The 24,180-nt window shown below is 48.8% G+C and overlaps 1 protein-coding gene across 2 annotated transcripts; it reads left to right on the top strand.

Annotated features, from left to right (window-relative positions):
• Positions 1–240: 240 nt before the first annotated feature.
• PBXIP1 (PBX homeobox interacting protein 1) lies at positions 241–21,291 on the top strand. 2 transcript variants are annotated; one of them, XM_033135811.1, is made up of 11 exons: positions 241–304; positions 6,850–6,993; positions 9,052–9,121; positions 9,792–9,853; positions 10,447–10,603; positions 11,891–12,124; positions 12,294–12,317; positions 13,520–13,590; positions 13,902–14,078; positions 18,058–19,103; positions 20,417–21,291. In XM_033135811.1, exons 2-11 carry the CDS (start codon positions 6,931–6,933, stop codon positions 20,520–20,522), a joined length of 2,010 nt encoding a protein of 669 aa, XP_032991702.1. In that variant the 5' UTR covers positions 241–304; positions 6,850–6,930; the 3' UTR covers positions 20,523–21,291. The 2 variants fall into 2 exon arrangements, with proteins under 2 accessions (XP_032991702.1, XP_032991703.1); XM_033135812.1 differs by having other exon boundaries at positions 13,905–14,078.
• Positions 21,292–24,180: the final 2,889 nt, after the last annotated feature.

Below are 24,180 nucleotides of genomic sequence, written 5' to 3' on the forward strand. Positions count from 1 at the left end.
TTAGGGGGTTTCCTACACATTTATCTCCCGGCCTCAGGATTTTGCATTGCATGTCCCAAAACAGTGCTGTCCTCCACGCCCCCCCCCCCCGTCCTGCCCTCGCTTTTCCTTCATTGGCGGAACTCGTTTCCCCCCAACCCCTGGGATAGGCTGCCTGGCCCCCGACGTCCCGCCCCTTTCCTCCCCCCCCCCGCCGGGTAAAGTGCTGCGAAGTTTCCTATACAAAGTTAAGAGGCATTTTCGCAGCCATCCTTTTCTCCAGCTTCTAAAAAAACTTCCAGATCTGAGAGCCCCCTAGACTAAGGTAAGGATGGGTGGAAAGAGGAAGGGGATTGTTGTGGGGTAATAGTATGGGTCCCCGGAGAGCCCCCCCCCCACAATTTTAGGGCAAGCAGCTCAAGGGGAGGGGGGCGGCGGCATGATTTGGTCCAGCAGAGGGAATCCCCGAGGGTCGCTGATGCAGGGTTACCATGGCAACAGCCCCATCAGCTCTCCCGTTGCCCCTTTAGGGGGGTGGGTTGGTTGTGATTTCACCTTGCCTTCTGGGAGGGACTTGCTGCTTTTTCATATATATATATATGGAGAGAGAGAGAGAGAGAGAGAGAGAGAGAGAGAGAGAGAGAGAGAGAAGGCTTGCAGTTTCGATGGGACTCGTTTTTTGAGATTCCTCCAAATGTACTCCCCTCCCCCAACCACCGTTGCCTTGGATCTATTGCAGGTAACTTTGGTTCCAAAACTGAGAAGTGGCATTTCGCCCAGCGATCAATGCAAAGGGAAGGGTCTAGACCAGGGGTAGGCAACCTAAGGCCCCAGGGGCCGGATGTGGCCCATTAATGAGTATAATCTGTCCTTTTATTTAAAACGCATCTCTGGGTTATTTGTGGAGCCTGCCTGGTGTTTTTACATGAGTAGAATGTATGGTTTTATCTAAAATGCATCTCTGGGTTATTTGTGGGGCATAGGAATTCGTTCATTCCCCCCCCCCCAAAAAAAATATAGTCCGACCCACCACATGGTCTGAGGGACGATGGACCGGTCCACAGCTGGAAAACGTTGCTGACCCCTTGTCTAGACCAGATCCTTTTATGCATGGTTTGAGAGGGGTGATGCTGGAGTTTGGAGAGGTTCCACCACCTCTGTCCCATCACAAAAGCCCACCTGTGCCCATATATTGTACCCGATTGCCACCCGCATACACAATCGTGCCTACATACCCTGCATGAGTTAATCCGGAAGAATTTATTCACTGGTTCTGTATACTCTTGAGTTTGCAAGCCCCTGGAATCCTTAAGGGTTGTGTTTTGATGGAGAGGTGAGATCTTAATTGGCTATATAATCCTCACTTCAACGCTAGGAATGCTTGTAGGGGGTCCATCTTTTCTGCCTTCCAAGTTGCCAGTGCTACAGGGTGATTTATTCCTGGCGATTGAGGGGATTTGTTTAATTTGTTGTTGTTTTTTTGGCTGTCATGCTCAACATTCGCACACACCACTTCTTGAACACCCAAGAGCTTCACACCTTCAGTAGTTCTGCACATGTTTACTCCGGAAAGTAAGCACCCATTCAGTTCAATGGGACTTCCTACCAGGTCAGTGCTTACAGGATTGCACCCTAAACTTTATGGCAGTTGGGCAAACCAGTGGCAAACCACTGGCGTTTAGGGATTCCAGTTCCCATCAGCTCCGACCAGCATGACCAGTGGTCAAGGAGGATGGGTATTCCAATGTAGCGACATCTCCAGAGGTCAACAGGTCCCAAAACCCTGGCCATAAGAGCCGGCCAATATTATTACCAGTTTTTGTTCTATTACTTTGCCCTGTTTGCTAATATAACAAGCCTTTATGCCCTTATTTTGAATGTGAATGTGTGTCCTTTTGCTAAGCGGCCTGTAAAAAGGGGATGGGTGGAAGCTCTCCGAAAGTTGCTGAACTACAACTCCCATCACCCCTTCTGCTTTGGTTGGGTCAGGTGTGGTGATGGGATTTGAAATCCAGAGCCACAGGTTCCTCACCACTGCTTCACAAGCCTTGCAAGGCAGGCCAGGTGGTACCACTGTATTCCGCTCTGGTCAGACCTCACCTGGAATACTGTGTCCAATTCTGGGCACCACAGTTCAAGAAGGATACTGACAAGCTGGAACGTGTCCAGAAGAGGGCAACCAAAATGGTCAAAGGCCTGGAAACAATGCCTTATGAGGAATGGCTTAGGGAGCTGGGTATGTTTAGCCTGGAGAAGAGAAGGTTAAGGGGTGATATGATAGCCATGTTCAAATATATAAAAGGATGTCATATAGAGGAGGGTGAAAGGTTGTTTTCTGCTGCTCCAGAGTAGCGGACACGGGGCAATGGATTCAAACTACAAGAAAGAAGATTCCACCTAAACATTAGGAAGAACTTCCTGACAGTAAGAGCTGTTCGACAGTGGAATTTGCTACCAAGGAGTGTGGTGGAGTCTCCTTCTTTGGAGGTCTTTAAGCGGAGGCTTTACAGCCATCTGTCAGGAATGCTTTGATGGTGTTTCCTGCTTGGCAAGGGGTTGGACTGGATGGCCCTTGTGGTCTCTTCCAACTCTAGGATTCTATGATTCTATGATCTATGACTGAGGGGAGAGGGTAGGGACGGACAAGCCCTTCAGATCCTGTAGGACTTCAACTCTCCATGAGCCCCAGCAAGCATGCTTATTGCTATTTATTTTTAAAATTAAACTTATATCCTGCCCTTCCTTCCAAGGACCCCAACTGCTGAGGAATTATGGGAGTCCAAACAAGCTCTGGAGGGCTGTATCTCTCTCCCCACTTGCTCTGGAGCCAACAACTGCAGCGGTGCGCGTTTTGCACCCACAACTCACGCCATTCCCAGGGGGAAGAGCTTTGTTAATGGGTTGCATCGAAACCCACGAAGGGTCTAATCCGAGGTACGAAGCCCTTCCATCTCCCATCAGCCCACATCGGAATAGCCCAGTTGGTCATGGATGATGGGAGTTGTAGTTGAGCAACATCTGGAGGGCTCCGCGTTGGCTATAACACATTATGAGAAGATACCAGGCAGCTCATGTACGATGGAATCACCATTCCGGTTTCCTGCCCCCCAACAAGCCCTCTCACATCCCTGCTGAAGGCTGCCGGGACCTCATGTAGAATCATAGAATTGTAAAGTTGGAAGGGACCCCAAGGGTCATCTAGTCCAACCCCCTTATTGCAGCTACATCCTGCTTTTTTCCTCCAAGGGGATCAAGTTGGTGTACGTGGCTCTCTCCCTCCCTCCCTTAACCTGCACAACAGCCCTGTGAAGTAGGTCAGACTGAGAGGTCAGGCTGACTGGCCCGAGGTCACAGCCAGTGAGTTTTTTGGCTGAGAGGCGATTTGAATCTGGGTCTCCCAGGTCCTAGTCCGACATGCTAACCGCCACACCACCGAGGGCTCTCTTGTTGTCCTATGAAAATTTTAAAAAGTGTTGTTGTATAGAGAGGACCATTTTTGTCCCTGCCTGTGTCGGGTGGTGTTTGGCTGCCTGTAGCCACTGCCGCCAAGGATCTGGGCCATCTAGGTTCCGCTGTCCCACATAAATCTCCTATTAAGGGCACCCCTGCCAGGGTTGCTATGGCATCGGAGCTGGGGGGGGGCAGAAGTTGAGAGCGACAAAACAAGGCCGTTTCCTGCTTGCATCTTCTGGTGGATGCTGTAAAACCACAGCCTCTTTGTATGTCGAGACTCGAGATCAGGAGCAGAGGACACAGTAGAAGCCACAGAAATATATGTACATGGGGATGTGCGATTGTGTGGTGTTGGGAATTAGCTTTGTCCCACAGGATTAGGCTTCTGAAAGAGGAATAATACTGCCTATTTCACTCCAAGGATCCTGCCCCAAAACTTTTCTCTTTTCTCCCAAGTCTGATTTTCGGCAGGGAGAGCTGCTGCTGCCAGTCAGTGCCAGCCAGCAGTGCTGATCCAGATAGACTAACGGGTCTGACTCACTAGAAGGCAGTTTCCTATGCCAGTTCCAATGGAATGGAAGGGCCGTAGCACAGTGGCAGAGCATCTGCTTTGCATGCAGAAGGTCCCAGGTTCGAATCCCCAGCACCTCCAAGTTAGGACTGGGCATGTGTCCTGCCTGAAAACCCTGGAGAGCTGCCAGTCCGTGTTGACAGCGCTAAGCTAGATAGACCAATGGACTAACAGTTTCCAACCTCGAAAGGGTTGTCTCCAACACAGTTTTATTCTTGAAATGGGTCTAATTTAGTCACCTTTCTATACCCTGAATATGGCAAACGTTACATGCACCTGCAGAGAGTGTTAACATCCGAGGGGACATGCTTTTAAATTAAAAAATAAGATAACATTTAAAATTGCAGCCTTTTTTCTTCCTTCTTTTTCTCAAACTTCCAGATTAGGAATTCTCTGCAAAAAAGGTGCTTTTCCATCGTATAACCATGGGGGCCTAGTGGGGGGGGGGAGCAAACCAGCAAGGCTGTTTAAAATCCTGTATCCAAAAAAGGAATAGTGGAGAGTTACTTGTTGTGGGGGGAGCAGGAATTACTTCCCTTCTGGAGATCCCTAAGGGAGTAGAAAAGCTTGGAGTTAAATGGATTCTGGGGCGGGAGGCATGAAAGATCTTGCCATGTCCCTCCAGAGCAGTCTGGGCTGGTCTGCTCAGCAATTTCCACCTGCTAAAGTGTATTAAAAGCGTCTAAAAATACCTCCCTCCTTTCCCCCAAAGTCAGTCTCTTGTTCTGACAGCTGTTCCCTACAGGGAAGGGGCGTGGGGGGGGGAGATATTTAACAAGAATGTATTGCGGGGAGGGGAGAGAAAGAGGTCTTGAAAAAAAAAAAACTTACTTCTCATCTCTTAACAGCAGACCCGGCCGGCTGCATTGCTAAATCTTGGAAGACCTTTAATCTTTATCATCGCGATTGCTGTGTTTAAGGGTTGGCAGATTGCCCTGCTCGAAGAGATGTCTCATAAACTAAAACTACATAACGGGCAGAGCTCAAACGACCTTTTTAAATTTTCATTATATGCCATGATTTTACCTCTTCTACAAAATATTGAGTTGCAGGCTCACTCAGCGCCACCAGTATATGCAAACACCTGGCTCATTTAAGAACCTCGATTCTCGACAATAAGCGAGTTCACGAGTGGAGAAAGCTTTTATCCTTACCAATAATAAAAGGGAATATTTGTACGAGTTAATACTTTATTATCCCTTTGGAGCGGCATTGGATCTTTGTACTTCCAGGCAGCAAACCTTTATGGTTTAAAGTTTAAATTCTTTGTTCAATTTATTTTCATTATATTTAAGAAGAAAAGAAAAACAGAGGTTTTGATGTGTGGGCACCTCTTTTTTTGGGGGGGGGAAGGTCTGGAGTACCTATTCCTTTGACACCTGTGTGTGTCCCCCCTCCAAAAGCCCACCAACTTTGTCCCAGAGCCCCACAGATTTGCATTTTTGTGTTTGCAAGATAACTTGCTATTTCCCCTTCCTCTCTTTGCTTTCGGAGTGCTGGTAATCGGACCTCGTTCAGAGTCCGGCATAATTTGGATTCTCCACATTCTCTTTCCGGCGAGAATAGCTCTGCCTGGAAGACGTTTTTAAAACTGCCAAACCCTCCCCCCCCTCCTTTCCAAGCTAATAAGGGAAGATGCTCTTCTCTTGTCTATTCTGGGTTGGCTCCAACTCAATCCACTTCAGAGTAGACCCAATGAGATAAATGAGTTTTATCTATTCTACATTCTACTCAAAGGGTACATTCTACTCAAAGGCTGTGTATACACCAGGGGTAGGGAGCCTAAGGCCCGTGGGCCACATGCGGCCCTTATCGCCTTCTCAATCCGGCCCTCGGACGTTCTGGGAATCAGCATGTTTTGACATGAGTAGAATGTGTCCTTTTATTTAAAATGCATCACTGTGTTATTTGTGGGGCATAGGAATTTGTTCATTTCCCCCCTCCAAAATATAGTCCGGCCCACCACATGGTCTGAGGGGCGGTGGACCGGCCCCCTGCTGAAAAAGGTTGCTGACCCCTGGTAGACCCCAGGCATCTGAAGCACATTCCCTCCCGCTCAAAGGAATCCTGGGTATTGTAGTTTGCTAAGGGTGCTGGGAATGTGAGGGGGTGAACCACAGTTCCCATGATTCCTTGGGTGCTTTAAATGTACAGTGTTTATACAGCCCAAGTTAGTCAAAGCCATTCAATTTCAACGGGTCTGCTCTGAAGACCAGCATTGGGTACAACCCTGTGACTCAACTCCATTGATTTCAATAGGCTTCCTCTGAGCAAGTGCGCTGGTGCGCTGTCAGAGATTAAGAGGGTGGTTTTAGCCCAACAAGAAGTGTTCAGGGTGTGGCTTCTGCAGCCAGGTATGGAGAAGGGCCTTAGCTCAGTTTGCATGCAGAAGGTCCTGGGTTCAATCCCTGCCATTTCCAGGTAGGGCTGGGAATGCGCCCTGCCTGAAACCCTGGAGAGCTGCTGCCAGTCAGTGTAGGCAATGCTGAGCTAAATGGACCCACCAGCCTGATTTTGTTCCTATGCTCCCATTTTAAACCAGCCGTTTGCTCAAAACCATGAGGCCTGGGATCTTTATTCATAGGGGTAGAGACTGTAGCTGCTACCAGCCAGTGCAGACCGTGCTGGGATGGGAGACAGAGAGGCCGGCTGGCCTGTTCAGGTTTTTCCATCTCATCTGCAGCCTGTGTCCCAATTTCTCTGCCCAAATTAATTTGCCAGTCAAATTCCCCCGACGTGAAGCAGCCAGCCTTGCCTGCTTTGTACTCTGAGGCTGATAAAGAACCTCCTCTTTCTTTCTTTCTTTCTCTCTCTCTCTCTCTCTCTCTCTCTCTCTCTCTCTTCAGACGTCTTCTGTTCCTTCCAGCCCCCCATCCGATTGGGGGTCTGCATCCCTAGGAGGCCCCCGCCCCGTGGCATGAGCCAAAATGACTGACAACTCAGACTCCCGGGAGTCGGACAACAACAGCTGGGTGATTGCTGGCTCTGAGGTGAGCAGGAGCCGAAAGCAAACTGGGGAGAGGGGCAAAGGCTCTGTGGGGCAGGGGCGAGACATCAGGGGTGGGGCAGCATAAGGAACTCCTCGAAAGCCCTCTGCTCGCAGGCTTTTGGGTCTCCCAGGCCTCATTTTATATCAGGCTGACCTCTTGTGAGGAGGACGCTAGTTAGGGTCAGTGGTGGGCCCTAGAACCTGCTTCTTTTCTCGGGGGGGGGGGAGTAGGGAAACCTGCAGCCCTCCAGGTTTTAGGGGCTGCGGTGGCTATCCTTCTGGACTGTTGTCCTTGCTGCCTGGGGCTGATGGGATCTGGAGTCCATCAGCATCCCTTGGAAGATGTCCCATCCCTGATGTTTGCAGAATGGTTTGAGGTAGAGGTGGGCAACCTCAGACCTGGAGGGCGTCCTCAAACCACGCCCACTCTCCAGGTCACGCCCACTCTCCCCAGGCCACACCCATCTTTCCAGGCCATGCCCACTCTTCCCCAGGCCACATCCATCTTTTTCCAGGCCACACCCGTCTTTCCAGGCCACGCCCAATCTCTCCAGGCCACACCCGTCTTTTCCAGGCCACACCCATCTTTCCAGGCCAGGCCCACTCTCCCCAGGCCACACCCATCTTTCCAGGCCAGGCCCACTCTCCCCAGGCCACATCCATCTTTTTCCAGGCCACACCCATCTTTCCAGGCCACGCCCAATCTCTCCAGGCCACACCTGTCTTTTCCAGGCCACACCCACTCTCCCCAGGCTACACTCATCTTTCCAGGCAACAACCTCTCCCTGGGCCACACCCATCTTTCCAGGCCATGCCCAATCTCCCCAGGCCACACCCGTCTCTTTCCAGGCCACACCCACTCTCCCCAGGCCACACCCATCTTCCCAGGCCACGCCCCTCTCCCCGTAGGCCACACCCCCTCACTAGCATTGCTTCGTACTCTCTTGAGGGGGTGGGTGCTCCCTTGAACTCTTGACAATGGCTCTTGCTTGCATGGATGGATGATTGAGGGATGTGTGTATGCTTATTAAATGGCCTACTGTACATACAGCATTTGCATCAGTTACTCCGCCCACTTTTGCCTCTGGCCCCACCCACTTGGGACATGCAGCCCCTCCGAAGACAAGGAGATGCAGAGTAGACACTGAGCTATGATCCCTTCCCTTCTTCACCAGGCTGCATCTCGCCCACCATCACCCACTCTTTGGCCCACAGGACCGTTTCCCCGCCTAAACCATGCCCACCTGCTCCTGGCAAGGTGTCATATGTGGGGCGGGTGCCCAGGTGACCGTGAAGAGACAGTCAGGAGCTCAAAGCTGGTCACCTTCTCTCCCACTTCCGCCAGGCAGCTGGTGGGCAAGAGAGGGACCCCTTTGCTTTTCTCTTGCAGCACCAAGTGGCTTCTGTTGGAAACCTCTGCAGAAAGGGAGCTTGCCCCTTCTCATTTTAGCAGGGGGCTCATAATTATTATTATAATTATGATAATAGTAATAATAATTATGATTATTATTATTATTCCACTCTCCAACCTAAGGTCCCAGGGTGGGTTGCAACATTAAAACACAATATTACAAACACTTTAAAACAAATTTCAGTCAGAAAAATAAGGTGGGTGTTAAAAATATAATGACCAACCTCAAATGTAATGATGATGATGATGATGATGATAATTTATTATTTGTACCACGCCCATCTGGCTGAATTTCCCCAGCCGCTCTTCCCAGATCAACCATGGGCAGTTGAATTCATCCTGCATGCCTGGGTATTTTGCTTTTAAGAACAAAAAAAATAAAATTATCTGTTTCTGATATTTTATCACAGCTGTTTCTTTTCTTGTTTGTATCAATCAATCAATCAATCAATCAATCAATCAATAAAAACAGTTACAAAAAACACACTCACCCATAATGAAGTTGGGTGATTGACAAGTGGGTTGCCCCACTCACCTGCCAAAGTTGGCCCACGGGGGCAGGGCCAGGGAAAGATCCTCCCCCATTCCACTCTGAGGAAAAAGGGGAAATCTTGTGACCTATATTTTCGACTCGTTTTGCCCCTCCAGGCTCTACCTGTAGAAGACCTTGGCTTGGAAACGCAGGCTGAGTCTGAGCTGGCCCAGGGAGAGGCACAAGGTATGTAGTGATGGACGAGGCCCTTGGCCCCCGACCCTTATCTGCCTTCCATGCCCTTTCCTAACCCCACCTGGCATATCCTGGCTGCCCCGGTTGCTTTGCAATCCCCTGCAGGCTGGACTTCAGTATATAATGGGGAAGTTGCTTTGTGTATGGGGTCCGGCTCACCCCACTGCTCTGAGGGAGGGAAGCATATTTTCAGTGATGGAGGATGCCTGGTATTTTCGTCAGACCCTGTGTGGTTACAGCGGGGTGTGTGGGTGTGGGTGTGAATCCCAGGCCTGATGGCTGAATGCGGCCCTTCTAGCCCTCTTGCTCTCTGGCCCTTGGAACTTTCACCAGGCCCCACCCCCTTTCACCAGGCCCCACCCCCGTTTATGATGCCCCACCCCTTTCACCAGGCCCCGCCCCTCACCAGTCCTTCTTTGCACCTTCCTTGGGTGTTTTTGCCTGGCTGAAATGTGTCCTTGGACCCTGATACCCTTTGCTGCGTCCAGGTTTGCTTCTGGACCCACCAACCCCTGGCATGCTCCTCACCCCCCCCCCCCCGGAAGTTGCCCAGAAGGGAATGCGGCCCCCTGGCTTTGAAAACAGTTCCCCACCCTGGATGCAGATGAACATAATAAACGCATTCGTTTGCTAGCTTTAACACAGTCATCTTTTCGGACAGCCCCTCTCGGCGAGAGCAAAACCCTCGTCGACCGCCCCGATGCCGATGGCGCCACTCAGAAGGTAGAGCATTTGCTTAAGGGGTGTGTGGGGTGTGGATCTCTCCATGTATGTGAGAATTCTCCAGCCTCGGGGCTTTGTTCCTCTTTGAACTCGATTCCATTTGGCAATTAGGCAAACGATTCACACAGGCCCCCTTCTGTTGGGGCCCTCTGCGGCCGCAGATGCACCCCGGAAGCACCCCGGAGGTAAGGCAGCGGGCGACAGCAGAGGCCGAGCACCCACAGCGAAACTTTTGTGGGTGCCCAGGCACCCAGGGCCTCCTGGAGTTGGCGGCAGTGTTTTGGACATGTCAATGGCGGTAATTAACTGGCCAACGGAAGCCATTATCGTACAAAGAAACTGGTCTGACCAAATTTTGCACGATGGTTCCTTTTACCTGGATACAGTTGGGCACCATTTTGAACCAAGATGGCAGACTGAACCTTTTAAAGCTGCACTGATACAATCTTAGAACTCCCAAGCAATATTGGATATGAGGCTGTCAGGAAATAGGCGCACACGCATACACACACACACACACACACACACACACATTCACAATTCGGGAACAATGCCAATTTTACAAGCATCTTTATCTCTCTCTCGCCATCCAGGGTCCTGAGGTGGTGGTGGGCCCCAGTTCTGAAGAAACCCCCACGCTAGTCAAGACCGCAGAGCCCGTCCTGTCACATGCAAAGGAGGCCAGCACCCACGAGGCTGAGGAAGGATCTGTGCCCATCCCGCAGGGAACTGTCTTCATCCACAAAGCAGGTGACTTAACGCCATCAACATAGGCAGTACTTTGTGGAATACAGGTAATGCGGAGGCGTTTGACAGATCTCTGCCCCAAGCAGCCTACACATCTACAGATGAAACTCGAAAAATTAGAATATCGTGGAAAGGTTCATTTCTTTCCGTAATTCAACTTAAAAGGTGAAACTAATACACGAGATAGACTCATGAGCTGCAAAGCGAGATATGTCAAGCCTTTATTTGTTATAATTGTGATGATTATGGCGTACAGCTGATGAGAACCCCAAATTAACAATTTCAACTTTGGGGTTTTCATCAGCTGTGCGCCATAATCAGCACAATTATAACAAACAAAGGCTTGACATATATCGCTTTGCATGTCATGAGTCTATCTCATATATTAAACTCCAGTAGCTAATGAAAACAGTTGCTTACATAAATGAACTTTTCCATGATATTCTAATTTTTCGAGTTTCACCTGTACATTTTTTGCTGCTGGAAGAGGCAATAGAGGAAGCGCAGAGGGCAAGGAAACGGAATGCAAGCAAATGCATGTGTTTTAGGCTTCAAGTTCGTGTCTGGACAGGTGTGCTTAAGGACTTAGGTGATGTGGAGATTCCTGAGGGCCGCATTTCTTTGTGGGCAGCTTTCAGGAGGCCACATTCTAGCGGTGGACGTATCCAGGAAGCAACAGTAGGTGGAACAGCAGACGAAACTCTTAGCTCTGTAAGGTTGCCAGACACACTTGCTTACACATTTTCACTCACTCTCACTTCATCCTGGCATGCAGAAGGTATTATTGCAGTTCAAGAGCAGGTTCCACTCGAGGAGGATGTGGAGCAGGAACCGTGAGGTTCAGAGGTAGGCTCTGCCTTTATGTTGAATTTCCATAAAGAGAGCTCAGGGTTCAGGAGCAAAGAGGGTGACTCGCCACCTCTCCATCTGCAACCTGTAAAAGCTTTAGTTACAGGTAGGTAGCCGTGTTGGTCTGCCATAGTCCAAACAAAATAAAAAAATTCCTTCCAGTAGCACCTTAGAGACCAACTAAGTTTGTTATTGGTATGAGCTTTCGTGTGCATGCACATGGAAGCTCATACCAATAACAAACTTAGTTGGTCTCTAAGGTTCTACCGGAAGGAATTTTTTTTTTTTTTTTGACTGTAAAAGCTTCTTTGCTTGGTCGCCTGGAGCAATTTCACCCTCTCCACAGCCGAGCGGCCACAGATGAGCCTGATTCTCCAGCTGACGCAATATTTTGACCCTCCTTTTTCTTGCCTTCTTCTTTTCTCTCCTTTCCCTTCCCAGGCCCTCTGGGGGAGGAGGAAGGGAACACTTCCAGCAGCGGGGAAGAGGCGTCCAAGGAGCGCGACGTCGAAGGCCTGCGCAGGCGGAAGGGTCGGGACGCGCCCCCCGTTCTGCCAGGGGCCGGCAGAGATCGAGGCGCGGGGGCCTTCGAGGGCGACGACGGTGGCCTTCCCAGGACAAAATGGCTGTTCGGGTTCCTTGCCCTCCTGGGTTTGGCCTTGCTGGCATCCTTGGGTAAGCGGTGGCCTTGCTGGGGTGGGGCTAACTCTGGGTTGGGCCTGTAACAGTCTTAACCTCTTGTGTTAACCTTTTTGCAAACTTAAAAGGTGAGGGCTTTTTAAAAAAAAAATCAAATGACAAGTAATAATAAAGCCTTTTTGCCTCTTTCTGTCTCCCTCTACAGGGGTCATATTTGACCAAGATGATGGTAAGTCTTGTTTTAACTCCCATTCCCCACCAGTGGGGAGCCACCACAGAAACACCCCCCCCCCCCAATATTGCTGTCATAGAAAGAGGCTCTATATGTCTTAGAAAGAGGCCTCAGCTAGGGCCAGGGCCTTCTCAGTATTGTCCCCGACTTGGTGGAGCAGTCTATCACAAGAGAACAGGGCCCTGCGGGATTTGGCATCTTTCCGCAGGGCCTGAAAGACGGAGCTGTTCCACCTGGCCTTTGGGTTGGTTTCTGTTTGATATTGGTGGGTTATTTGAAAATGAGACTGCAGTTTATTGGTGGGTTATTTGAAAATGAGACTGCAGTTTTAATATTGAATTTTTAAATTTGTATTTTAATCTGTTATTTTAAATTGATTGTGTTTATGTTTTTGCTGTGATTTTAATTAGTGTTAGCCGCCCTGAGCCCGGTTTTTGGCTGGGAAGGGCGGGGTATAATATTATTATTATTATTATTATTATTATTATTATTATTATTATTATTATTATTATATAGAACAGGGGTTGCCAACTCCCAAGAGACTGCGATCTACTCACAGAGTTAAAAACAGGCAGTGATCTACCCCATTTTGGTGGGTTCAGGTTGTAGAGGTTTTTTTTTTTTTTAGGGAGGGGTTCAGATCAAAGTTGTTGAACTCTTTTTAGGGGAGTCAAAGTTGTTGAGCTTCTTTGAGGGGAGCCAGTGATCTACCAGTGATCTTCCACAGACGTCCAGTGATCTACTGGTAGACCACGATCTACCTGTTGAATGTGCCTGATATAGAACTATAGAACAAGAAGAACATACGTTTAAAGAAGACTGGGAAATGTTTACTCAATATATGGGGGGGGGCGACTGTATACGTTTGAAAACGGCGGCAGCATTTAGTTAAATTCAACAGGGTAAATAAGTTTTGATGGATGTAATAATGGAATACTGAATGGTTTAGTTTATGTAAAAATATGCAGGGATTTATGATATGCAAAATGAACCATGGAAGGGGAAGAAGGGAAGTCATTGATATTTTAAAGATGTTTAAATGAATATTCTGAATTTGTAAAACAAGATTTAATAAAAATTGTGTGTGTGTGTGTGTGTGTGTGTGTATATATATATGAAAGAGGCTCTTAATTTTTTTCAGCTCTCCCCTTTTTCTCCTTTATATCCTCCCCCCACACCGCCCTGGCTGTCTCCTGCAGGCCCAGTGGACATTTTCAGCGCCTGGTCAAGCTCAGACAGCGAAGAGCCCCATCCTGGCTCTGTTGGCGTGGTGAGTCTTTTATCTCTGTGCCGACACAAGAGGGAACAGGGGGTTTCTTGCTTGGAGTTCTGGAGAGCAGCTGCCAGTCAGTGCAGACAATACTGGGTCTGGGTCAGCATATGGAATCTTCTTGCTGGCTTGCTGCCCAGCCAAAGATTCCAGCCAATGGGATGCCTTGGGAGGGTCGGGAAGGCGGAGCCACGTGGGCCCCCTCGGGGACCAACACCTGCCTCGCCCTTGCATTGGCTGTGATGCTCAAATCCTGATGTTTGCAGACAAGGCTGCGGCTCACTGTGACTCCCCACCCCACCCCACCCCAGCAGGATTGGCCGGCTTCACCCCCGCGGGAACCCCCGGTTGGCGACGAGCTTCAGAGTGCCAAAGAAGCGGTGATGTCATCAGACGGTGACCACCAGAGCCTGGACGCCATGGGACTCTTGCTAGACAAGCTGGCCAAGGAGAATCAAGACATCCGGCTGATGCAAGCGGAGCTGCAGGTGGCGTGGAGGGTCTGGGTGGAGCGAAGGAGGGCAGAGCAGCTCCTTTGCATGCAGAAGGTCCCCGGTTCACTCCCCAGGGGCATCTCCGAGTAGGAGGGGGAACTTGAAATCCTGGAGAGATGCTGCCAGTTGGTGGAGACAGTAAAAAGTTAGGTAAAAGGTGGCGCTGTGGCCTAAACCACTGAGCCTCTTGGGCTTGCCGATCAGAAGGTCGGCGGTTCGAATCCCCGCGGCGGGGTTGAGCTCCCGTTGTTCTGTCCCAGCTCCTGCCAACCTAGCAGTTCGAAAACATGCCTGTGCAAGTCGATAAATAGGAAAGTAAACAGCATTTCCATGCGCTCTGACTTCCGTCACAGTGTTCCATTGCGCCAGAAGCGGTTTAGTCCTGCTGGCCACATGACCTGGAAAGCTGTCTGTGGACAAACGCCGACTCCCTTGACCTGAAAGCGAGATGAGCGCCGCAACCCCATAGTCGCCTTTGACTGGACTTTACCGTCCAAGGGTTCTTTACCTTTACCTTAATAAGTCTGGACCTGATTCTTCCCTCTCATAGCAGTAGAATTTGTCCGTCCCCCCCCCCCCATTCATATCATTTTCATTAGTTATCCCATAATATTTCAAAGCATTTATCATCATATACAAAAATTTTTAACACACAATGTTTCTTCTTGACTTCCCGCCTCTCCTTTCCTGATGTTTGATTTATACTCCTTTTCATTAGCTGTTTTATAACAGATACGTGTTTATTATAAAGCCCCTCTTACCGTTAAATCTTTCGGTAATCCGCTGCTTATATTTCAAATCCTTCATATATTGGTGATAATTTGATAGATAATCCATCAGCGGTTTCCATTCCTTCTTAAATACTTTGTCCTTATGCTAGGATTGCCATATTTCAAAAAGTGAAAATCATGGCCAAAGTTGTTAAATGACACTGCCAACACGGGCTGCCATACATCCAGATTTCCCCATACATTTTTAAGCAATTTCCTCCTGGATGCTGCTTCCTAGTGCAGTATTCCGGCTATGTCTGGGAAATTCTGGATGTATGGCGACTCTGCCTTATGTCCTCTTAACTCATCTGTTAATTTTGCCATTTCAGCATATTTCAGCAGTTTCATTTCCCCCCCCCCCAAATAATATCTATACTTTTTCAAAATAAGCATACAAAAATATAACATACAAAAACATAAAAAACACACAAAAGCCTAAAAAAACATTAAAAATATAAAAGATTCTTTTTTCTCCTCTTTCTTTAACAGTGTTAGCTGACTTCCCTCGGTCCTTCCCATCTGATATTCATTGTTAAATCATCATTAGCAGTTGGGATTATCATCATACTTCACATATTAATAATAATTACCAATTTAGCTATTATTGACCTATATTATTGTTGTTGTTCAGTCGTGTCCGACTCTCCGTGACCCCATGGACCAGAGCACGCCAGGCACGCCTATCTTTCACTGCCTTCTGCAGTTTGGCCAAACTCATGCTAGTAGCTTCGAGTAGCTACCTATATTATTACTTCACCATAAAACAAAAGTTCTATACTAAATTCAACCTTCATGCTGTAAGCCTATAACGCCTCCTCTACGAGTCCATGTTTCTATATATTGCAATACTTTTTCAAATAAGCTTTGAATTTCTTCCAATCTTCTTCCACCGCATCTTCTGTCTGGTCGCGCAGTCTCCCCGTCAGTTCAGCAAGTTCCATAAAGCCCATCATCTTCATTTGCTGTGCGTCTATGGTTGGTATCTCATGCGTCTTCTAATCCAGCAGTTTCATAAGCCGTCCCTCCTTAGTTGGTCATCCCTAACAGTAGAATTTGCAGACATCCGAGGAAGCTGAAGGATCGAAAGTTCATGTAAGGATGTTCAGTGGTTGCTCATGAGTAAAGCGCCAGATGCAGAACTTCTAAGACTAAGTTCTTTATTGTTCACAGCTATATACAGTGGAGCAAAAGATCAAACGTCCATCTCCTCACTCTGCAGAGTCCAGGAATGACCCCTTCCTGTTCTTTGTCCAGCAAAAGAGGCGCGGGATTCTGAACCCCCGCCTCCCCCTTCCGCGTCCTTCCGGTCTGCGCCCTCGGAGCGTGGGAACCTGACCCCGTTCCCCACTTTCCCCTTGGCGCTGAGGCTCTGCGATCCTGTCAGAGCCCCTGCACTGCCTTCCTGCCTCCAACTCCCCCTCCCCACTGGAGGAATGGGAGCTTCCGGCAGAGGAGGGCGAGGACGAACTGGTAAAATGCACTGGAGGTTCCCTATATTGCAACCGCCGATTGCGGGGAGGGGGGTTTCCTGACAATTCAGGATGGGTAAAAGTACTTCGTCACGCAGCGCAGTTGAACTGTGGAACTCGCTGCCGCAGGAGGCAGTGACGGCCACCAACTTGGGTGGATTTAAAAGAGAACTGGACAAATTTGGGGAGGTAAATAAGGCCTTGAATGGCTCCACGGTTGGAGTTACAGGTGGGTAGCCGTGCTGGTCTGCCATAGTCGAAACAAAATAGAAAATTCTTTTCAGTAGCACCTTAGAGACCAACTGTGTTTGTTCTTGGTATGAGCTTTCGTGTGCATGCACACTTCTTCAGATACACTGAAACAGAAGTCACCCATTCCCACCACCCTTCTGAGTAATACCCCTCCCCACTCCCTCACTATATTGAAGGATCTGGTGACTTCTGTTTCAGTGTATCTGAAGAAGTGTGCATGCACACAAAAGCTCATACCAAGAACAAACACAGTTGATCTCTAAGGTGCTACTGAAAAGAATTTCCACGGTTGGAGGCAGAGATGCTTCTGAATTGCCGGAAAAAACAGAAGGGAAGAAGGGTCTTGTGCTCGGGTCCAGCTTGTGGGCTCCCCATAGTTATCTGGTTGGGGGCTGTGAGAATGGAATGCGAAATTATAGGGACAAAACTACCTAGATTGTATAGAAATTTATTTACAGGCGAAACTCTAAAAATTAGAATATCGTGGAAAAGTCCATTTATGTAAGCAATTGTTTTCATTAGCTACTGGAGTTTAATATATGAGATAGACTCATGACATGCGAGATATGTCAAGCCTTTGTTTGTTATAATTGTGATGATTATGGCACACAGCTGATGAAAACCCCAAAGTTGAGATTGTTAATTTGGGGTTCTCATCAGCTGTACACCATAATCACAATTATAACAAATAAAGGCTTGGCATATCTCGCTCTGCATGTCATGAGTCTATCTCATATATTAGTTTCACCTTTTAAGTTGAATTACTGAAAGAAATGAACCTATCAACGATATTCTAATTTTTCAAGTTTCACCTGTATGTATGCTACTCGCCCCAAAATGGAAAGAAGTCCCAGCAAAGGAAGAATGGATACAAAAACTTATGGAATACGCAGAAATGGCAAAACTCACCGGAAGAATAAGAAATCGAGATAGATAGCAAACTTTTAAATAAAAGAATAGAAATGGTTTATTGAATATTTACAAATAAATTGCAAACAGATAAAAACATCGGCAGGGTTATTGTAATAACCTGCAGTTTTATAAGAGTTTGTATTTAAAGTAGATAATTAAATGAGTAAATTAAACGGATTTGGATTCGCGGAAGTTATGAAAAAATAAATTTAAGGAACCACAGAAAGAGGGGGAAGGAAGTCAAACTTTGAAATTGTTAGAATGATTGTAAAATTAATTAATAAAAGTATAAATAAAAGGTTAAATTAAATAAATAAAGAGAATAGAATGCGGGACTAGGCGTTTTTAACGACAGCAACAATGACAAAATAACTCCTTTCCGTCCTGAATTTTACTGCTGAAACGAATGCTCCACAAACAGTTTTTGGGGAGAGGCCCTAAATAATTATTCCAGGTTCCTCGGTGTGGTGATGTTTCGTCACTTGCGTCCTGGGATCGGGATTTCCTCTCACGTATTTGGTCCAGCGAACGAACGTGTCTCCATTTTTATTTTATTTTGGAAAACCGCAGGCGCAGAAGGAGGAACTGCAGCTGCTCCTGCGCAAGACGGAAGGCGAGGCGCTGGACTTCACCTCTCAGCGGCAGAATTTGGCCGCCGAGAACTCCAGGCTGGCAGAGGCGCTGAAGCGGGAGACGGCCTCCCTCCTGGCCACACGAGCCGAGCTCCATCTTTTGCGGGAGAAGCTGGCTGAGGCGGGCGACTCCAAATCCCAGCCGCGCCCGGAAAAACTACCTGTGCAGGAACGCCAGCGAGAAAAGGCAGAGAGGCCCGAGGCCGAAATCCGCCGCCTGCGCTCCTTGCTGGCGTCAGTGCAGCGTGACTTGGGGAGAGCCTTCCAGAAAGTTCCGCCTGGCAACGTGTCTGAAGGGCTCCGGAAGGAACTGGACGGCGTGGAGCGGAGGGTGGCCCAGGAGCTGGAGGGGGCGGAAGAGGGGGCCAAGCCGTCCTGGAAAGAAGGCCACAAAGCCAAGCGAGGGAAGGAGAGGGCTTGGCACAAGAGGCACGACAGCCATGAGGAGCGCAGGCCCACACACCATGGCGAAGGCCCGGAGAAGGAACAGCGTCCTCCACACAAGGCTCCCAAGATGGCCAACGATGGGCCGCACCGTCCCAGGAAGCACCAGGGGCCGCGAGATGCCAAGCCGGCCAAAGACGGGGAGCACCGGAAGGCCAAGAAGCCCGCCGAGCCCGGTGCATTGTGGGAAGCACTGGCCAAGCATCCGTACCGGCCCCCTCAGGGCTGCGCCGGCGTTGGCGAGTGCGCCCGGCAGGAAGGGTTGGAGCCAGTGCAGAAGCCCCGCTTCTTGCTGATGCTCCAGAGCTACCTGGCTGGGCTGGGCTGGGCCGAGCACTATGGAGGACTAGTGGCCGCCCTAGACGGCTATTTTGGGAGCGACGGTGCCTTCGCCCACGACCGCCTAAGCTTCGTGGAGCTCCTGGATGAAGTCGAGGACGCGCTGGAGGAGCTGGCGGAACAGCTGGGGGGCAGCGAAGAGGAAGCGGATAATTTTGAAGAGGTGATCCTGAGGCAGCTGGGGGCAGCCCCTGCGGGCAGGTGAGAGAGCCTGCGAGGTTGTGGGTGCGGGAAACAATCTAGGGGCTTTAAATGTATGGCTTGAAGGCGGTTCCACTGAGCATCGTGACCAAGTGGGGGATTTGAACCCGGGTCCCCCGGGTCCTACTGCGATGCTATAACCGCCTATGCCACCACTGGGTCTCACATTTATTCCTTCACCTAGCTAAGCTATGGGACTCGATTCCGCAGGGCACAGTGATGACCCCCGACCTAGATGTCTTTCAGAGACAAAGTCATGGAGGAGAGGACTATTAGCCACAGTGGCTGTGCTCTGCCTCCAGTCTTAGGCAGTCATGCTTTTGAATATCAACTGTTATAAGAATTTTAAGGTCTTATATATAAAATAAATGTTCATAATTATACCAAGCAAACATGTACATGAATGTATAGGCCACATGTCTGAGAGGACAGCCCTGAAACCATTTTGACTCCTAAAACTGACCAAACGTTTCTCTGCAAGGTGGGAGGGGGTGAGGGAACCTTCCCATTGTCTCAGGAATTAAATGATTACCATATCAAAGGAATGGCCAGACTACCAGGAAAGGCAATCAGATAAGGCATTACCATATAACCTGGCAGACAGGAGATAAACAACTCACTCAGATTTCTGTTGTAGACTGCCTCTTCTGTGATTTAGGTATGATGTATCGGGGGGGGGGTGTGACTTGGGCTACACCCCTTCTGTGATGTATGTATGATGTATGGAGGCGTGGTCTTGAGCTCCAGGGCAGGGAATTTCAAAAGTCTATATAAGGGCTTGCACACCTTTGTTCTTGGGTTCCTCTCCTCCCTCCCTGCGTGGGGTCAGTGGGGGACCCTTTTGCAACAGCTTTGATAAAGATCAGGCTTACTAGATGCTTTGCTTCTCAATATTCTCTGGTTGGCCTCTGTTATTTTCTCCTACCGATGGAGAACCTACAAAGGACTCTTGTGTACCCCATAAGGGAATAAGGTCAGATTTTGTTTACAACACAACCACTGGAAACCACAGGAGGGGAGAGTTGCTCGTGTGTGGTTTTTTTCTTGTGGGTTTCCCACGGGGACATCTGGGGAGCCGCTGTGAGAACAGGACGCTGGACTAGATGGGCCATTGGCCTGATCCGGCAGACTCTTTCTTATTTTCCTATTTATATGTTTTTCCCATGTCATACGAGGCTCTGAGACGTTCCTGGTTGTGGGGAGCGACAAATCAGAAAGCAGCTATGGAGAAGGGGGCAGCGGATTGCCAACGGTGTGCTCTGCATCTGTGTGGTTCTGCGTTATCAGCCTTAACGTTTTTGCCTTCTCCCCAGATTCACGCAGCGAGACAGCAGCACCCAGCGCCACCCGAAGGAGAGGAACCCCGAGGGGCACGGGCGCAAGAACGGCCGAGAGAGCACCAGCTGGCCCCATGGCTAGGATGTCGAGACCCTCCAGTACTAATCTGGCTTGGGGTGGGGAGGGTAAAGGAGTTGGGCCTATCAAGGATTACTTGATGTCCCGGTGGAGGGGTTGGTACCGTTTACTCCTTGGCAGGGAAGGAAAGTGTTTTATCAACATGCCAAGTTCTGATGTGTGGGATCACCCAGATACATTGTCCTCTCCCCCCCCCCACCAAGTCCACTCAGAGCCCTCCATCCCAACCCACCCTACCCCAAGTTTGCTTCCACTCAGTAATGGCCATTATTAGAGGTGTTTGGACGGTTGGGTTGTCGTCAGGAAAGCAATCCTTTTTCACCCCATGCCCCCTCCTGTTGAGAGAGATCTTTGCTGGGGGTGGATGAGGGTCTCTCTATAGGGCCTTCCCACCCAGATCCAGGGAGTCCTGGCTCACCTCTCTTTCGGCTCGGGATAAGCAATTGTGTCAAAGGGGAAATGGTTTGGAACCCCAAATTAGAAATTCGATGCTGTCGAGATTTTGCTTCTCGGTACCGGACGCCATTACCTTGCTGTTGTCCCTTCTAAACTCTGAAATTCTCACGAAATTCTCACCGCCCTCTTTAATAAGGAATGGCGAAAATGGGGAAATCATTTCCTCACCTGGTGGGGGTGGAGAAGGGTTGAGTCACATGGGGGGGGAGGCTCGTTTCCCTTCTTCCCCACCCCACATTAACCCCCTCCCTACTCCCACACAATTTCTTGCACTGTGAGTGTGTCGGAAACCAAATAAAGGCATTGATTGTTCCTTCTTTCTTTCAAAGGTTGTCTCCGATTAAGTGGCCTATTGAAGGCCGTAAGGTGGATGTGGTGGGGGGGGGGCGTGATGCTGGCAGGGTGGAACTATCCTTCCAACAACATATCCTGTTTTTGTTTTGCCATGGCAACAGCTTTCGGTCGTTGCTGTTGTTGTTGTTTTAACACAACGATGACACCTGCTAAGAATATCGCCGTGAATCTTCCGTCCTGTGTGTCTGAGTGATTCCTGAGTTTGAGGAAAGGACCACCACTGAGTGATCAACCCCCTGCTTTGCCGGAAGAAGGTCCCAAATTCGATTCCATGTAGCACTGGGTGAGGGGAAATCCTGGGTGGCTGCTGCCAGTCAGTGTAGACAGCACCAAGCTAGATGGACCAAACATCTGTCACAGCTCCCTGTGTTCCTGTCCCTGTTCGAACTCTCTCCTCTCTTTCCCAACAATGCATGCAGGATACTGCCTCACTGAAGTGTGTGTAAAGGAGGAATTTTATCTCTGAGCATAAGCAAAGTGTTTTCCCACCTCCAGTATCTTTGGGATTAGCTAGGGTTGCCATACGCCTGGAATTTCCCGGCAAAATTAGCATCCGGGGGGAATTTCGAAAAATCGGCAAAATGTCCAGGTGATTCCCCCACCACCACCACCAACAACTTTTGTATTCTGGTTTTCAGTTCTTGAAATATGGCAACCCTAAATTAGCATCTCACTTGCAAGACAGGTGCACCAACTCCCGTTGCAAAGCTGGAATCGCACCACAGGTCACAAAACCCACCGTTAAGAATGTGCCACCTGCCTTTGCCATCAATGGATGGGTGAGCATCAAAGACAGATGGATTCACAAGGGAACTTCAACCTTCACCCCCTTTTGTGGCTCAGCAGCACACAACTGGTCCTCCAGCCACCCGCCCTACCATAGAGTTAGAATCATAGAATCCTAGAGTTGGAAGAGACCACAAGGGCCATCCAGTCCAACCTCCTGCCAAGCAGGAAACACCATCAAAGCATTCCTGACAGATGGCTGTCAAGCCTCTGCTTAAAGACCTCCAAAGAAGGAGACTCCACCACACTCCTTGGTAGCAAATTCCACTGCCGAACAGCTCTCACTGTCAGGAAGTTCTTCCTAATGTTTAGGTGGAATCTTCTTTCTTGTAGTTTGAATCCATTGCCCCGTGTCCGCTTCTCTGGAGCAGCAGAAAACAACCTTTCTCCCTCCTCTATATGACATCCTTTTATATATTTGAACATGGCTATCATATCACCCCTTAACCTTCTCTTCTCCAGGCTAAACATACCCAGCTCCGTAAGCCGTTCCTCATAAGGCATCGTTTCCAGGCCTTTGACCATTTTGGTTGCCCTCCTCTGGACACGTTCCAGCTTGTCAGTATCCTTCTTGAACTGTGGTGCCCAGAACTGGACACAGTATTCCAGGTGAGGTCTGACCAGAGCGGAATACAGTGGTACTATTACTTCCCTTGATCTAGACGCTATACTCCTATTGATGCAGCCCAGAATTGCATTGGCTTTTGTAGCTGCTGCATCACACTGTTGACTCATGTCAAGTTTGTGGTCTACCAAGACTCCTAGATCCTTTTCACATGTACTGCTCTCAAGCCAGGTGTCACCCATCCTGTATTTGTGCCTTAGTTGTCTACGTTTTTGGCTGCGTAGTCTACCCTGCGAGGTTTGGGTGGGTTTGATGACCTCGAGAGCAGGAGAATCATACTTCAAACCGGCCCGAGCTGGGATGTCATTGTTGCAAGACTAAGAAGCAATTTTTCACATCAGTTGCGCCCAAGTTGCTGAACGTGCTGTTGGAATTGAGGAGGCCGAACGAGTCCGTTGTGGCAGAAGCTTTTTTCAAGCCACATGTTCTTCACATGTCACACAATTAACTGATGGAGATTGACTGGCGCGAGAGATCGCAGTGCCCACTCCAGTGGAGGCTGGTTCACTAGGGGAGATGTGGCAGGGCCCCGAAAACCCTCACTTGCCTTTCTTCTTAACTTACAACCAGTCCATCCGCTTCTTCCTCCTTCCTCTCAATGTTGCCCTTGTAGAAGGCAGCAGTGAGGAGTATCGTGGGGAAACAGGAACTAGAAATGGGGGGGCTCTTCCTGTCATTGGGCTCTCTGGCGCCACCTTCTGTTGGGCTCCCTGCCTTTTGCCCTATCATCCCCAAATGGGCACCTGTGACCACTGGCCCCTTGCTTAAATAGTGGTTTGTTTGTTTTTTAAAGGTGAATTCATGGAAGAGGAGACTTCTCTCAATGGATATTAGTCATGAGAAGTGGAACTTGCGACAGGATGGGGGGGCCTCTTGTTTAAGAGGCTGGCCAGCCATGCCCACTTCCTGGGTACTCCATTGCATCTGCCAACTCCAGATCAGTTATTATTCCATTACTAGAGCATGCTAGAACCTCAGTGGACAGGTTTTTTTGGGGGGGGGGGCTCCCCCTCTTTAGAGTTTCCCTTCCAAAATACTTTGTTTTGTACCTTAAGCCAGCAGAACTATTTTTGTGTGTTTGTACACACCTGCGGTTTACATATTCAAACCTAGCTACCAATCTGAATTTTCTAAAATGTTACTATTTCTTTTGGACCATCCTTGGCAAGTTACTCCCTCACTTTCTCTCAAGGAATATCTTCTAATACTAATAAGTATACATCACTCATTTTTAAATGGGCATGCTTATTACACTTTTTCAAATTAAGAGTGAAATCTAAAATACTTTAAATTCAGTAGAATTGTTTTAGTATCGCTGTAAATCAGCTATAACTGGGGTGGGGGAGAGAAGAGAAGAAAAAAACCAAACCCTTTTAATAGTCCCTTTCAAAAGTCATTATTTTTTAACTACTGTATTTCCAGACACTCAACACTCAAAAA

This window comes from Lacerta agilis, chromosome 17, assembly GCF_009819535.1.
Source record: "Lacerta agilis isolate rLacAgi1 chromosome 17, rLacAgi1.pri, whole genome shotgun sequence".
NCBI lineage: Eukaryota > Metazoa > Chordata > Lepidosauria > Squamata > Lacertidae > Lacerta > Lacerta agilis.

Coding starts and splice junctions, on each gene's coding strand:
- PBXIP1 (XM_033135811.1), top strand. CDS start 6,931: ATGACTGACAACTCAGACTCCCGGGAGTCGGACAACAACAGCTGGGTG. Junction 6,994..9,051: donor GGGTGATTGCTGGCTCTGAG/GTGAGCAGGAGC, acceptor TTGCCCCTCCAG/GCTCTACCTGTAGAAGACCT. Junction 12,318..13,519: donor CATATTTGACCAAGATGATG/GTAAGTCTTGTT, acceptor TGTCTCCTGCAG/GCCCAGTGGACATTTTCAGC.